This window comes from Stomoxys calcitrans, chromosome 2 (assembly GCF_963082655.1).
Source record: "Stomoxys calcitrans chromosome 2, idStoCalc2.1, whole genome shotgun sequence".
Taxonomy (NCBI): Eukaryota; Metazoa; Arthropoda; class Insecta; order Diptera; family Muscidae; genus Stomoxys; species Stomoxys calcitrans.
Genome location: NC_081553.1, coordinates 1,268,243 through 1,284,153, shown reverse-complemented (window position 1 = coordinate 1,284,153; position 15,911 = coordinate 1,268,243). Strand labels below are relative to the sequence as shown.

The window sequence follows — 15,911 nt, the reverse complement described above, 5'->3', positions numbered from 1 at the left end:
ACAAATGCGAGCGAGCGTTTTTATGTTTTCATTTAAAAATTAATGAGTTCTACAAGAACTGTCACAGATAACGCCAGTGACAACAACATCGACGATGACGATGACGACGACGACGACGACGACTACAAATCCTGACCATTTCATTGCCTCCAGCTGTCGGTCCGTCTGGCGCTGCACTGAAGTCTTCTCTCTTTATGCAAACGAACGACTCTGACATGAACATGTTAAGAAAAACAAATTATTAATTAAGTTCAATACATTCATGTAAGACAACAACAACCAAACACCTTTTACATGCACACCATAGGCACTGAACGACACACATATGCCTTTGATTTGTGCGAAAAAATGCATTAGCATTAGTTATAGGATACTCTTTGGCGTGATAAAAAGATAGATAGAAACAAATAATAGCGCGTTGTATAGCCACTAATAGTTGGTTCTAGTTTCCTCCTTTTCACATGAAACCCTGTCGAAGTCCTTATAGAAAAAATTATACATGAAAAATTTAGGATATAAATAAAAGTTTTATAACCGCTTAGTACTTGGAGAGAGTAGTTAAAAACAAGTGATTCTAGTGTGTTGATACTTTGTCTTAAATAAAAATAAAGATATTTGTTTGAAGTTGTTCACAATTATTCCGAAAGTAGACCAGAGAACCCAACTTTATATGAATCTTTGATAAACCATTTGAACCATTCCTGACAGATTGTATAGCCCTGTGAATAGTTGACATGCGTACTCTCCCCCGGACCCCAATTTACAAAAAGCTAGATGTTTGGTGGCGGATAAACCGATTAAGGCAAATTTTTGTTTAAAAAAAAAAATACTTTTTTTGAGTCAGGGTTCTTGGGGGCCGTAACAAAAAACCGTCAAAAGGACATATTTAGAACAAGTGTGGGTATTAAATGAAAGGTATTTGTGAGTACACTTATAACAATGTAACTCCATATTTGGATGCCTTTCGGTATTCATAGCGAAGCAATCCCAAATGGTATTAACGCAATGCCGTCTGGTATGGATAAAATATGAAATGATTAGTACCGTTTGAAATAAGATTTAATATTGCTTTTTATAACAAAATGTTATTGGCATAGTACCGAATCAATTGTTTTAATACCACCTCCGTTATCGCTTGGACATTCCATCCCCTTATTAATTAAATAAATTGGAACTAATTGTATTTAAATTTTATTTAGTTTGTGAATTTAATGTGTGTTAGCTCGTTTCGTTTTATTCTGCATTTGATTTCATATGCATTGATTCTCACAAGTCTCATTTTTACGAACACATCAAAACACGCCAACGATATTTCACCGCATAAAATACTTTATCACGTTTTATGACATATATATGTGGTTATCCCCTTACTAATGTTGGCAACATTTGTGTAGTATCCTGCCATTTTAAGACTTCTCTACCAAGTGGTGCCGCTTGCGGCACGCCGTTCGGACTCGGTATAAAAAAGATGCCTCTTATCATTGAGCTTAAAAATTTTAATCGGACAGCACTCATTGGTGTGAGAAAAGTATCCCCGTTCCTTAATGGAATGCTCATTGGAAATTTAGCAGTAGTTTAGTTTAGTACCATTTTTATAGTAACTGTGCACCACAGTTCAACGTTAGTCATAAATGTTACACATTTCGATGTTAAATTCACTTCTGTTATGGTAAACAATTTATGAACTTGGTCTGTGGTAAAGTATTCTTTTCAACCAAAAATGCTTCGTTTACAGCAAAAGACAATTTATTACACGAAAAGATGATAATTTTGGTTTGTAAATATATATCGTGTGTCTTCCATTTCGGCATAGAATGTAGGTAAGATGTAGAAAGAAAGATAAAGCTCAGTCTGCCAGCAGTCAGTATTGGGAGGGTCGCAATCGTGAGCGGAGTAAACTGGGAAAATAAATTTTTTTCAAATTTTACTGCCGGTGATAAATTTTACTTGCAGGCAACCACATTTCTACAGCGCATAAAAAGTTTGATAATTTGCTGTGCCATAAAGAAATATCCATCCTTCGTATTCGTCAAAAATTTTTGGATTTTTATAGTAAACAAAGTCTGAACGTTTCGCTTAAAAGAACTTAACTTGTCGAAAAGTTCGTTTATGGCCAGTAAATTTTCATTTTTTGAGTGTAGGGTTTGAGAAATTTGATCATATTTACTTAAACTATTAATAAACTATTAATGAATCAATCTGCCAAGTATTTGGAATATAACTCTGCGTTAGCAATGTGGTCTAAGCCTGTTGAAAGATAATACATCTTCTGTGGTATTATAAGGCTAGACAGGTCTTTAGGGGCCTATCAAATAAATTTATTTCCTATGGAAATATGCACGCAAAAAAATAAAACTTTTGGGACATTTCTACGATACACGGAATACTGTATAACGTTTCGTTTCAACATATTAAACGTTAGCCATAAACGATGCATTATTGGACGTAACTAACTTTGTATATTGTAAACCTACTACGGTGAAAAAACCTTTTTACTTGTTGTAAAATAAAAAAAAAAATCTTTAGTGGCAAAAGTGTTTAGATAGCCGCAAACGATTATTTGTTAACGGGCGTATACACAATAGATGAGCAACAACACACAACCATACATAAGTTCCGATGTCCGCGGGCATAGGGAAAACATACAGAAGCACACGTTCAGTGTAAACAACTTCGTGTTGCTTCGTTCGGCTGACTCTATTTCAAAGCCATTTCATTTAGTTGATGTTTGATGATACTCACACAAAAACAATTTGGTCTTTTCAGTAGTGGCAGTGTGTCCATCGCAAACGCAAGTTTGACCATGAACATTTCATTAAGGAACAGGGGCAAAATCTCACATGTCAATGAGATAAGTGCAGTCCGATTCAAGTTTTAAGCTCAATGATAAGGGGCCTCCTTGTTATTGCCGACACCGAACGGCGTGCCGCAGTGCGATACCTTTTTTGAGGAGAAGTTTTTACATGCCATAGTACCTCACAAGTGTCGCCAGCTTTTGGAGGGATAACCACAGGATTTGAACCCAGGCGTTCGGCGCCATAGGCGGACATGCTAACCTCTTCGCTACACTGGCCTCCCAGCGTGGCCATCACTGGTATAAAAATGTTATCTTCATTTTAATCATTCCCCCGAAGCTTCACCTCTATGCTACATTTGCTCTATCGCTTCGTTTGTTTGTCACGTTGCTAACAAATAAAATACGTTTATAGATGACATAAGCCCACGCAACGCACGACAATATCGATAAAATTGTTAATGAAAAGTTACATACTCGCAAATACTTATTCATACATCATATCGTATGTAGGTCCATAATGTACAAATATAGAAATAAAAAAAAAAAGTGATCGAAGTTTTTCGATTAGTCTGCAATATTGACGTCGGTTATGCGTATAGAGAACTAGAGTAAGTCCGAAAAAAAATCGAAACAAAAACTTTCAGCTTCTTTGTAACAGCTCCAAAAGGCTCTGCAGTATTGATGGCGATGTTGGGCTACTACTGATCACGATTGCTCAACACTGGTAGCCGCACTAGAAAAGCGTCATAAAGAGATTTATGTTCCAATTGAGACATTTGCGTGACCATTGATGCATTAAATCGCTGCTTGATTTCCTCAGCCCATAATGACATCATGCGAAATGTTTGAATTGAGTATTCGATTGGGGGTTGAAGAAATACTGAATGAGGGAGTAGTAAATGAGCGAGACCAGCAAGGTAAATACAAGACTGCTATGTTTGCAGAGAATGTATTCGTAACGATACAATACCAAAAGATGGACACACTTGATAGTAACCAAGGTGTGTTTCATTGATTAACGGCGCGGTGAATGTAGCAAGTGGCATGGAATTTTTGTTTCAATAAAAGTCAAGCGCAGCGATAAAAATTAAACTTTTTTTAATATTGTGATTGTGATACATATTATGTTGCTTTAAACGGCAATAAAATCGTAGACAAACTGCGACGCTGCTTCTCCAGTCTTGAAATGGCTTTCTAATAATAGATAACCCTCAAGTAATGGAGATCTAATGAAAATGGAAGTGGGGAGGCCACCATAGCACAGAGGTTAGGATGTCCGGCTATGACGAATCCTGGCGAGGACATTAGAAAAAATACCTTTCACTTAACCACTAATGCCATGTTCGGTAAAAATGTTCTGTTTACGGAGTGTTTTGGGGTGGGGTGGCCCCTTTTATACTTCCAATTGGATATCAGATTTGTTTTCTACTCTTAAATACCTTTTATTTGAGTCCCAAATTGTCATGATTGGTCCAAACTAGTTTTTGGCTGATTTTGGGGTCGGGGGCCTCCAGGTACCACGTTTTACCACTTGAAAAATTTGCAAGAATGCTTATGTTAGGGTAGGTCGGTTGGGATTATTAATCAGCTATATCGGTGGATGTTTTGATATAGCTGCATATAAACCGATCCTGGGTCTTAACTTCTTGAGCCTCTAGAGAGCGCAATTCTTTTCCGATTTTGCTGAAATTGAAATCACATAAAGTGTTTTGATTTGACTACCAACAATTACGCCAAGTAGGATTAAAATCGGTTTGTAACCTCATAAAGCTCCAATAGACTACCAATTCTTATACATTATCATTTGTTTGTCTACAAAGAGATACCGGGCAAAGAACTTAACAAATGAGGTTCATGGTGAAGGTGAAGTATAAAGCATTCGGCCGGTCCGAACTAAGCGCGCATTTACTCATTTTTGGGTTAGTATAAGGCTTCGAACAAATTTTGGCTAAAAATGATATAGGACTCCTTCAGATATCGAAAAATAAAGTGCCCTATTTTAACCATGGGTCCATTCTACATTATCTGTAGAGATTTCAAAAAAATCGGTTTATAGGCCCAGGAAAATAAATTTGAAGTTATTAAAAAAGAACAGCTTTTTATGTACTTCCAAATAAAGATCCTTCTATTCCTACATCTTGAGAAGGGATGTAGAATAACTTTGCATAGCTAACTTTAAAGATTCCATGATATATAACTTTGTGCAGTTTTGAATCAATAGTATTTTTTGTACTTTAAAATCGATATATCCGTGATTGACCACTGTGTATTCCATACGCCATTTTCGACTATTTGATTTAAGTGCTTTAAACGCTTGTAGAATTTCAAATTTTTTTACTGTAACAGCTTCTATGGTCGTTTTTTCTATGCCGTTTTTACGTTGCATTTTTCGCACTATAGATATATTCATTTAGCCAGTCCGTTAGCAACACATTTCTGATCGTCGTAAAATTCTAAAGCGATTTAACGCCCGTCTATCTCTCCGTCTGGCCGTCCGTCAGATTTAATCTCGCTACAGACTTAACAAATTAAGATATCAAGCTAAAATTTTGCACTGATCCGTATTTCTTCCATATGCAGGTTAAGTTCTTCAAATCAGATCACAAAGGTCTTATGTCCATAAAAGGCGCATTCATTATTCGATTTCGCTGAAATTTGGAACAGTAAGCAGTCAGGATGTGACTCGAATGTGGTCCTGGATGTACCACACTTAGATATAGCTGCCATATAGACCAATTTGCAGATTTAGGGTCTAAAGTCTATATATGCGGCATTTACAACCGGATTTCGTGAAATTTAAAAAAGAGGTTTACTTTGGCCCACCCTTATCCTTATATGGTCCAGATAGTATCATCATTAGATATAGCTGCCGTTTAGACCGATCTGCCGATTTATGATCTTAATATCTAAACAACTGCACTAAGTAACCGATTTCACTAAAATTGGGAGCAGTGAGTTGAATAAAGCCTCCCGACATCTAAACTGAAAATGATCCAGATCGGACCATATTTAATATATATGGACCGTTCTGTCATGTGAGCCGATCTGCCAATTTAGGGTCTTAAACCTATAAAAGCCTCATTTATTATCCGTTTTCACAATTTTAGAACAGTGTGTTGCACTAGGCCTCTCGTTGTTTGAACCGGAATTGGTCCACATTGGACCATATTTCGATTTAGCTATCATATAGACAGATCAGCCGGCATATTGTCTAAAACCCGTAAAAGGCACATTAATTATTCGATTTCGCTAAAATTTGAAACAGTGAGTTGCCTTAAAACCCCCAACATCCGACATGAGTATGATCCTGACTGGAGTGTGTTTAGATATATTTGTTATATAGACCGATCTGCCGTGTTAGGTCTTAAAGACAAAAAAGCCTAATTTCACTGAAATTTGAAATAGTGATTTGTTTTCAGCCTCTCTTCATCCGACCAGAATATCATCCAGATCAGAACATATTTAGATAGAGCTGCCATATGGACCGTTCCTCCAATTAAGGGTCTTAATCCCACACCACACTTAATTTTCCAATGAACATTTCACTAAGGATCAGGGGATACTTCTCTCATATCGACGAGTGCAGTCCGATTAAAGTTAATCTAAGTGATAATCTGAATGGCGTGCCGCAAAGCGATACCGGTTGGTAGATAAGATTTAACATGGCAGGATACCTCACAAATGTAACCAGCTTTAGTAAGGGGATAACCACCGCTGAAAAAATTTTCAGGTGTTCACGCCAAGATTTGAACCGAGGCGTTCGGCGTCACGGTGACCTCCAATCCCATAAGATACAGATATATCGGGATTTGGGGATCTGGATGTATTCTATGCTGCTTCAAATGTTGTGATTTTAACAAAGGGTTGTCGCAAAAACTGCAACATTTTTTTCTACATCCTTTTCGATTCACTTTATTCGTTTTCTTATTGCTGTGTAGGTTAATATTTTCAAAGTTATTTTAAATCGGTTTACAAAATGGAACTTAAATAAGATCTTGGAACCAGTACGAAAAATGCAACATAAAGTCGGCATAACATCTAAGCATAGAGACTATAAAAGGGAAATCAACCAAAAATTCAGCAAGAAAATACTTTTTACCACCTAACTTAAAAGTCAAATATGGCGTATGCAACATACAACACTCAATGAAGGATCGAATTGAAAGTACAAAAAGTCTAACTCTTTCTATACTCCCCCACCACTACCAGCATTAATAATCATTAGAAAAGTTTGAACTTTGGATATTCAATGTTCCTCCCGAGGTAGAAATTGAAGAAACTCTCTTTTGACTATATAAAATTCTATTATTCTACAATAACTTGCAACTAATTTTACCAGGATGTCATTAACACTCATACAGAAGCGTAGTACTGCAGGTTTATCTATAATTTGACATTGGCTACACACCCAAAACACATTTGAAATGTTAATTATTTTGTTCACATCTTTGTGGGGATCTTTGGTCGACTTAACATGAACACACATCTTCACGAGATGTAGACTGATAAACTTCATAGCGCTTGACACCTTTTAGTTGTTACAGATTCTTATTGTCCCATGCTGGGTTAAGGGGAACATGAAGCTATTCCATGCCCTCAGATGTCAACACAATCAGTTCATGTTGTTGGACGGACAACAATTTTGTATTTATGGTGCCAGGTGATGGTCTAAGCATTAGATTTGAGCTGTTATTACCGTCACCATCAGCAGTTTTTGATACGGAAGAGACTTAACATTTCGTTAGATACTCTAAATCGACTTGTGATTATACAACGTCTGATTCCAACTATACACTGACTTAACATCAATTTGCCATTAAAGCCGTTTGTGTTTAACATTATCTGCCCATAATCATCCCTTGTGGTTTTTATTGCCATCGATCTGCCAACTCCATCAAATGGCCATTTTTTATTGTAGATAATCGTTGTCTTTAAACATTTTAATTGCCGTCGATGTCGTCGATTGTGATGCGATTTGCTTCGATAATGCCTATCGGCGCTCTCATATGGACCACACCGCATTGGAAAGTGGCAAGAGGTGTCAATGGTTATTAATTAGATTGACTTGAATTAAATTAAAACGAAGTGCATTTTGGAAATGTTGGCTATTGAATGTTGCTTAACGACTTGTCACAATGTGTGTTAAACACTTCCATAACAATTTTATTTAAAATTCTCCCATAAAAATTAATAAAATAAAGCTATTGGCCAAAGTGGCAAACCGGCCGTCATTAAACGCAACAATGTTTGTGGGGCCGCCGCACCATAATGTATCGCAGCTAGAACCGATAAATTATGCATGTCAGCTGGTAATTCAAGTAAAATAAATCGAATTTAACACTGCATTTGTAGTTTCGATTAAGCTGATTTGTATGTAAATGAGTTGCATCGAAATGTTTGTTTTATTATACCTACGGATAAAGCGGCATTTGAACATGATCTTCGGAATTAGAAGTTGGATTTTTGAGAAAAATTATTTCAATTGGTTGAAATTTGATTTGCATTTTTCGGTCTAGACAAGTCTTCCAATAGTTGTACCAAATACGATTTCCATAGTAGACCAGCTCACAGCTAAAACCTCTACATAAACCAATTTTCCTAAACGATATCTTGAACTCACTAAGGGGTTTGTCATACACAACTTTATCTTCGAAAGATGGCTGGCTACAACCACTTAGGATTAATAAATACACAATCAAAATCAAATTTGCCTCTAGTGGCCCTTACAAAACGTTGATTTTTTTCTCCTTCAGAATAAATTGCTCTGCCAATAAAAACACTAAAAGCAGAAGCCTCAGGACACTTATTTGAGGTTTTATAGTCTCCAACATAGAATGCGGGTATACTAACCTCGTCATTCCGTTTTTAACACATCCGGTATTAGACACAATGACATTCGAAGTCATTTCGAACATGTACAATTTGGCATAAATACTTCTCATTGATGTAGGTCGGGTTGGAAAATGGGCCAAATCGGCCCAAATTCTGTCGAGTATATCTCTTGAGCCTCTACATTGTGCTATTCTGATCCGACTTTGCACGTTGACAGCTCCTACGACCTTAAAGATCGTAGACAGGTCAGATCTTAAGCGTTTCATAACATAATATAGCTTCCATATAAATAAATCGAGTTCTCGATTAGAGACCTGGAGTAGCCATAGAAATTAATTCCTAGCCAAATGTATAAAGATGCATGGGGATTTCTTGTTACGACCTGCCATTATATATCTTTAACTTCTGTCTAATAAGAGAAACCGTGCAAAGAACGTGACGAACGCGATCCATACTGGAGGGTATATAAGAATAGACCACGTTCACTTTTTAACTCTTAAGTCTTGCTTATACGGATAGGGAGGGCAGATGTCATCTCCAAACATGAATTATTGATATGAAGTGTTACCAATTTTACACTAGTTTATCTGTCAAGCGAGGAATGACAGCTGCATGACATATGTTTTATTAAGAGCTCAAGCCTTCAAAAGCAATTGCTGCTGAGTTTATTGAAAAATAAAGTTATTCGTGATGATGAAAATCACAACCGGGTTTTTTTGGCGAACTTAAACGCCTCAAAGTGAATAAAATGTTTGTGTATCGCATATAAATCGTGAGAATGATACTAGACGTGTTGCCACCACGACCATGGTCTTGGTCGTGGTAAAAAAAAATTAAATTCCTGCCATAGAGGCAATCGATTGGCTAATGATCTGAAAATATCCTTTAAAAGGACTCAGCGTACATTGAAAAACGAGCTCAAGGTAGAGTCCCCAAGTTCCACAAGGCAGAAAATCTTACACCAAAGAAAAAAAGTTAAACTTGAAGGAGTAAATGAGTTGCTGCGCTTCCACGAACGTTTCTCTGACGAATAAAAATCCCACAAGTCTGCAAATCGTAAACACTAAAAGTAATTGTTTACTTAACCGAACGCACATACGAAAATTTGAGCCTACGAAGGGCACCGGAAATAATTTTCATATTCATATTTTTAAAATAAATTGTAAGGCAGGAATGGCTAAAAAAGCATTTTCCAATCTTTATTTCAGTCACATAGTGATTCAGTGGCCGTCAAATTCGCCAGATGCCAATTCGATGAACTTTTCTATTTGGTAAGAGCTGAAAAATACGCTGAAGAAAGGCATTGTACGGGAATGGGCCCAAAATACTGGTACATTATATTCGTGCAGCTTGTAACTCGTTTTTGACTGAATCAAATTTGAGTCAATAAAAAATATTTTTACTCAAAATATATGGTCGCTTCAATTTGTAGTACTTCGTGCAATCTAGTCTTCAACATACCATGTCTGCAGCTTGTACTTCGTCGTTTTCTTTAGCATTGACTACGCAAATATGACGTGGGCTGGTGCCGTAGTTTGTAGGGTGTGAAAGGCCCTGTGGCCGAGTATTGTGCGAAACAGGACGTCGCTTAACCAGTGGCTGAGAAAGCATGACTTAGGACTGCTAATAGGAGTCCTGACTGGTCATTGCAGGATGTGCTATGACGAGGAGGAGTTGGAGACGCCTTAGCACTACTGGTGTCACTGCCCAGCAATTGCGAGGAGAAGACAAAGTACAATGGGTGAAAACCTCTTACCGAGCCTGGATTATGTACAGGCTCTTAGCTCTCTTGTCATTTTAGAATTCTGTAGAGGCCTAAACTGCCTGACTGGACCATACTCTTGACGCCTTAAACGCTGATGCTAATAACTAGTTTTTATCTACGTCTTTCGTCACACCCAATATTACAAATACGTAGATCCTTAATTTTTCTAAAGCTCGCTTTACTCAACCGTCGATATCAATGATGTCGATATCTTGGGTGTAGCCGAGCTGTATTTATTGTTAGTTGTTTTATTTATATTTGCTTCTCATATAACATCCTTTGATGCTGTACTGAAAATTTGCACGGCCGGCTGTATCCTAGTCTTTATCGTCTAATCATCCTGGCAGGCAGGCTTAAAATCGTGGAAGACATACTGCAGACTGCATACAAATCATTGGTGACATTTTCAAATAGTTGTCGCGATAATAAGAGAGAGATTTTATGCGACATTGTATAGGATTATGTCATCAATAAATATACAGATGACAGTTTCCTTCATATCTTCGTTGGTGACAATATACCAAAACATGATGATTCACACGACATGGTCTGCGACGACGTCCTCCGTAGAGTTGAGTTTTTAAATATTCAATGAGATGAGAGAGAATTGAAACTTCAATTTTTTCAATGAAACATCTACATGTGCATAAATTTAAAATCATTTTTAATTTATTATTCGTATTACTGCTAGAGACGTGGTCTGACATTGTGTTCGTACACTATTTTATTTAATGCCATTTGTTTCCTTGTTCCTTTTTTCCCTTGTAGTGAATCACAGTCTGAGCAGACCCGTTCCTCATCCAGTGAAAATCTGCCCTTCAGCATATCACGCCTGCTTTCCAAGCCTTTTGAACATAACAACAACAATAACCAGCATAACAACCACAACAACATCAACGGCAGCAATAAGTCCAGCAGTAGCGAACAGGACCTGCAGAACGAACAAGATTTGGCGGCCTATAAATTAGCCACCAGCTTAGCTTCATCCACATACGGCGGAGCAACTGCACTTTACACGTATCCCCATCTCTACCATTCGTCAGCGGCGGCGGCAGCTGCCGGTCACGTCTTGAGAGTACCACCCCAACGGACACCACTGACCTGGGCCCTGCCACCACTGCATCATGCGGCGTTGGCGCATCAAGCAGTCAAGGATAGACTGGCAGGTGAGTGATGTAGCCCAAATGTAAACTAAGTAACCACAGTAGCCTCTGTATCTGTATCAGTTTCTGTTCTCGTAGTCGTTCATAACTTAACGAGGTACTAATGTGTCTTAATGTTTGGCCAACAGGCAGCGTAGCCTACCTAGCTATGGATGAGGACTTTGATCGTTCATTTGTGCTCGTTTTTAGTGCAAAACTATAACCCTCTTATGTCGGCTATAAAATCGGCCGTAAAACCAAATTAGGTAGCCAAGTACATGCCGTCTCGACAACAACGATCAGAAGACGATGTCTTATTATTAAATTTAATTACTTTGTGGTAGTTTTCGGCATTAAATTACAACATCGTTGCTTGCGTGGAGGCCTTTTGCAAACAGAAAGGAAAAGCCAATCGATCAATTAACCGTCGGTCTTTTGTATCCGTTTGTTCAAAGAGAAATAGCCATTTACAGCCGGCTGCCGATGTTGAAAATTAAATTTCAATTTAATTAATTAAAACATTCAAGACTGCGAGCATTTAAAATGAAAGCTTCATAGTGTTGAAGCAAAAAGTGTATAAATAAATTTAAAATCCATTCTCAAAAGGAATCTCAAACAGACAAATAAAACGAAAGGCACGTCGCATGTGGTGTAGTTATCACTGCCAATACACAAAAACAGCACTGGCAACCGTTCGGTGATCGCCGTGCGAAGAGCAAAAGAGTTTTGCAAAAGATGTTTGTGCTTGTTGCTACTGGCATTGTTGGATTTGCGTAAGGGAAGTTAGATTTGATTTGTTTTCTATTGCGCTCGTGAAGCAAGTCGTCTTAAAGAGCCCTGATCAAATTCCGATATGTGCTTTACAATCTACTCTAGTTGGGATGGTATGTAGAGCACCATCATCCATTTGACATCATCCGCTGATGATTTTTCTTGGTCGAAAATTAAATCGCGATACGGATAGCCAGTCAAATGCATCTAGCAATAACACACTTTTCTGATTTTTATATGTTTTTTGCTGTGCTATTCTTTGAATAGAAAGCATTAAACAATGGTCTAAAGCCGGACAATATCCTGCAATGGAATTTCAAAATTTGAAATCTTGATTTATTGAACTTCTTCCAGCTCGAGATCATATTCAATGCTTTCTATTCAATGAATAGCATAGCAAAGAACTTATAAAAGTTGAGCAAGTGTGTGTTGTTATTCAAAACACTTTGACTGGCTAATTTATCATGATTTCTGTTACGACATGCATCTTCATCAGCACCTTTATAAAAATGATTAGGGTGCCCTACATACCCAAAGACTATTTGATACGGCGAAGAGCACGCTCTTGTTTCGAAACAGGGATCAATAAGTCCTCCAACTCTCCTAAGCGTAGCAAGAGAGAAGAAATCCTTACTTTCCACTGTTCCGATACAAACTAACCATTAATGCTAAAAACAATAAACACACCAACAACTAAAAAAACCAGTAAGAAAAGGCAAAAGTCGGGCGGAGCCGACTATATAATACCCTACCTACCTTTAATATATAGCAAATATATCCAAATCTAGTCAGACTTTAATTTTGCATACCTATTGAAATATGGAATAGAACCTTCTACGATTTTCTTACGATGGTACGAAAATTGTGGCTTCTACAGCCTTAAAAGTCGAAACGCATAATATATATATATATATGGGAGTTTTATCTAGATCTGATTCGATTTTGATGACATTTTGCACACGTATTGGGATGTCAATTAAAACATCTCATGAAAAGTTTTGTAGAGATCGGACCAAAATTGTGGTTACTATAGCTTTAAAAGTGCATAATAGATGAAAGATATATATGAGTGCTATATCTTAATCTGATCCGATTCTGATGAAATTTTTCACGCATACTAGGACATCAAAAAAGCACTTCGTGCCAAATTTGGTAAAGATGGCAAAAATTGTGGCTCCTACATCTTTAAAAAACTTTGAAGGAAATTAAAGTACAAATTTGCGCATTTCATGCAAAAATTATTTAATTACAACTTTAAGTGTTATTTTATCATGTGATCAAAACTAGCCAAAATCTCCCACAATATTCTACTCTAGGCGCATAGTGTCAAAGGAAGAAATGTTCCACATCGAATTTAACTTTAAGTCATCAGAGAAATGAAATCTCTCCATACAAGATAATACAAATAAGCAACGCCAACAATGTACATATGTATAAAAAAAAACAAATATCTAAAATTTTAGTAAAGTTCATATTTTCGCACGTATATTCACTTTTAGAGGATGATGTCAATGACAGAAATGTTCCAAGTAAAATCGGATAGGATTTGCGGCCTCTAGGGGCTCAAGAAGACAAAGTGGAAGGCACTACCTCGTCAAACCAATACTGGGGTAGCTTTTCATTCTAACTAGCTCAGCGGGCATCCAATATTTTACAAAAAAAAGACGCTTTTTTAAAATTTCCAATGAATGTTCCATTAAAGAAAAATTTTTCTCACAGCAATAAAATCTATTCAAAAAAAAAAAAAAAATTATAACGCTGAAATACTCATAAATGCCTCCAGAATTTAGTAGGGTATGCTCGGATAGCACTGAAAAATATTTAGAAGTTCTCACCTCGTTTTCGACCAAAGCGATCAGCATCATATGCGAACATACGCTTCACGATGAACCCTAAATTTAAGTTGCAATTATCTTTCAAAAGAAAAGGTAGAATAATCACATCTTAACTTAAGTTTCTGTTTTTAGTGTTTGTCATAAATATTTCTTAAGGTGCTTTCACACTGCATGCGATTTTCTGTATCCATGCAACATTATTATAATTATTTTATGCATGCATTATTATAATTATTTTATTCGCAATTTTTTTGGATTAAAGAGCTGCATATCTGTTTCTACAATTTTCTCATATGTTAAATTTGACACATGTCGTGTTATACCACCTTCAGTAGATTTGAGTATAAAGCATTGAACTTTTAGTTAGTGAAAGCTCATTTTAATTTAGTTATCTTTCAAAAACTCATTTCTATCCAATAAATGCCATAGAGAATGTAACCTTAAAAACTGTCTCTAGCCCATTTAATTACGCTAATGTGACAGAGACATCAAGTACTCCAGCACCACCTTCACCGACACATAGCATCTGTGTTACCCAGCCAGAAAATATCAGATAAATTCCTTGAAAGCTACCAATGTACGCGAGAAGCGAGAATCGACTTCAAAGAAATCACGTGCAACGTGTGCCACAAACAACACTAACAACCTCAACGGTTCCAAGCAAATGAAACGGAGGATGTATAGTGTGGAACGATGAAAGTGTGCTGCTTTCTGGCTAGCTACTGTATTTTCATCATGGATAGTGTCCGTCAATAATATTGCCAGCCAATTGCCAAGGGCGTACAGACATTTCGGCTGTAAACTCTTGGGAATCACAATTCACTGTGGCTTGGTTGTTGCGTATTGCAATTATGGGGTAGGGTTATGGCATTCAGAACAAATGATGTGTGCCTGTTGCCTGGCCCATATACAGGGCCACACTTAAATGTCCATTACAAAAACATCCAACGATTGCTACATATCACGCAGTTTTTAAAACCCATGCATTCGAAGTTAAAGGTCTAGGAGGGAGGAACAGCAATGAGCAAAACCATTGATGCCTGCTTAAAGTCGGCATATTGAAATTTGAGAGGAATTTTGCATGATAATTTCTATGAAAACAAAAAAATATTCTCGTAGTATCATATGATGTCCTACGTTCACATTGAACTTTTTACTATTGGTCACATTTTATTGTAACATATTTAATGTACTCCAATGGCAAAAAAGGACATATATATAATATCAAATAAAAATAATTATCACAAGTGAAGACAGGCTGAAGTCAAGCAAAGCAGACCTTAGAATTTCGACCAAAATCGGCACATACACAACAAATTTAAAAAGGAAGACAATATGCAAAATTTTGGGAAAATCTTAAAACCAGATGACACATATATATGGTATCTATATCAAAATCTTAACCGATTTCTATGAAATTCACCAGTGCCCAGAAGAGTCATGAGAGAAACCCTCGCCTCTAATTTCATGAGAATGGCAATATTATTGCAATATGAAACCAATTCAGACAAAGATATATCCAAATTGGCGGTTCCAATTTTTGTAGTTTGTTTTTTGATAGTTGTAGAAGCGTTTAGAGAAGTTTTGGGAAGATCGGTTGATAAATAAGCTTGCTAAGGCTCTATAAGTGAAAATCAGGCGACATATTCACGTATGGAAACTCTCTAAATCTGAACCGATTTTTATCAAATTCACCAATATTGAAATAGTGCAAAACTTCTTGAAAATCGCCAGACAAATTACGATATAATTACAAAATTAGTTCAATC

The 15,911-nt window shown here is 36.9% G+C and overlaps 1 protein-coding gene across 1 annotated transcript in view; it reads left to right on the top strand.

The window, feature by feature from the left end:
- LOC106083785 (T-cell leukemia homeobox protein 3) overlaps nucleotides 1-15,911 on the top strand; it is a 63,734-nt gene that overhangs the window by 4,974 nt on the left and 42,849 nt on the right. The window contains exon 2 of the mRNA XM_013247035.2: nucleotides 11,163-11,560. Within this exon, the coding sequence (XP_013102489.1) occupies nucleotides 11,163-11,560 (398 nt within the window). The remainder of the gene's footprint in view (nucleotides 1-11,162; nucleotides 11,561-15,911) is intronic.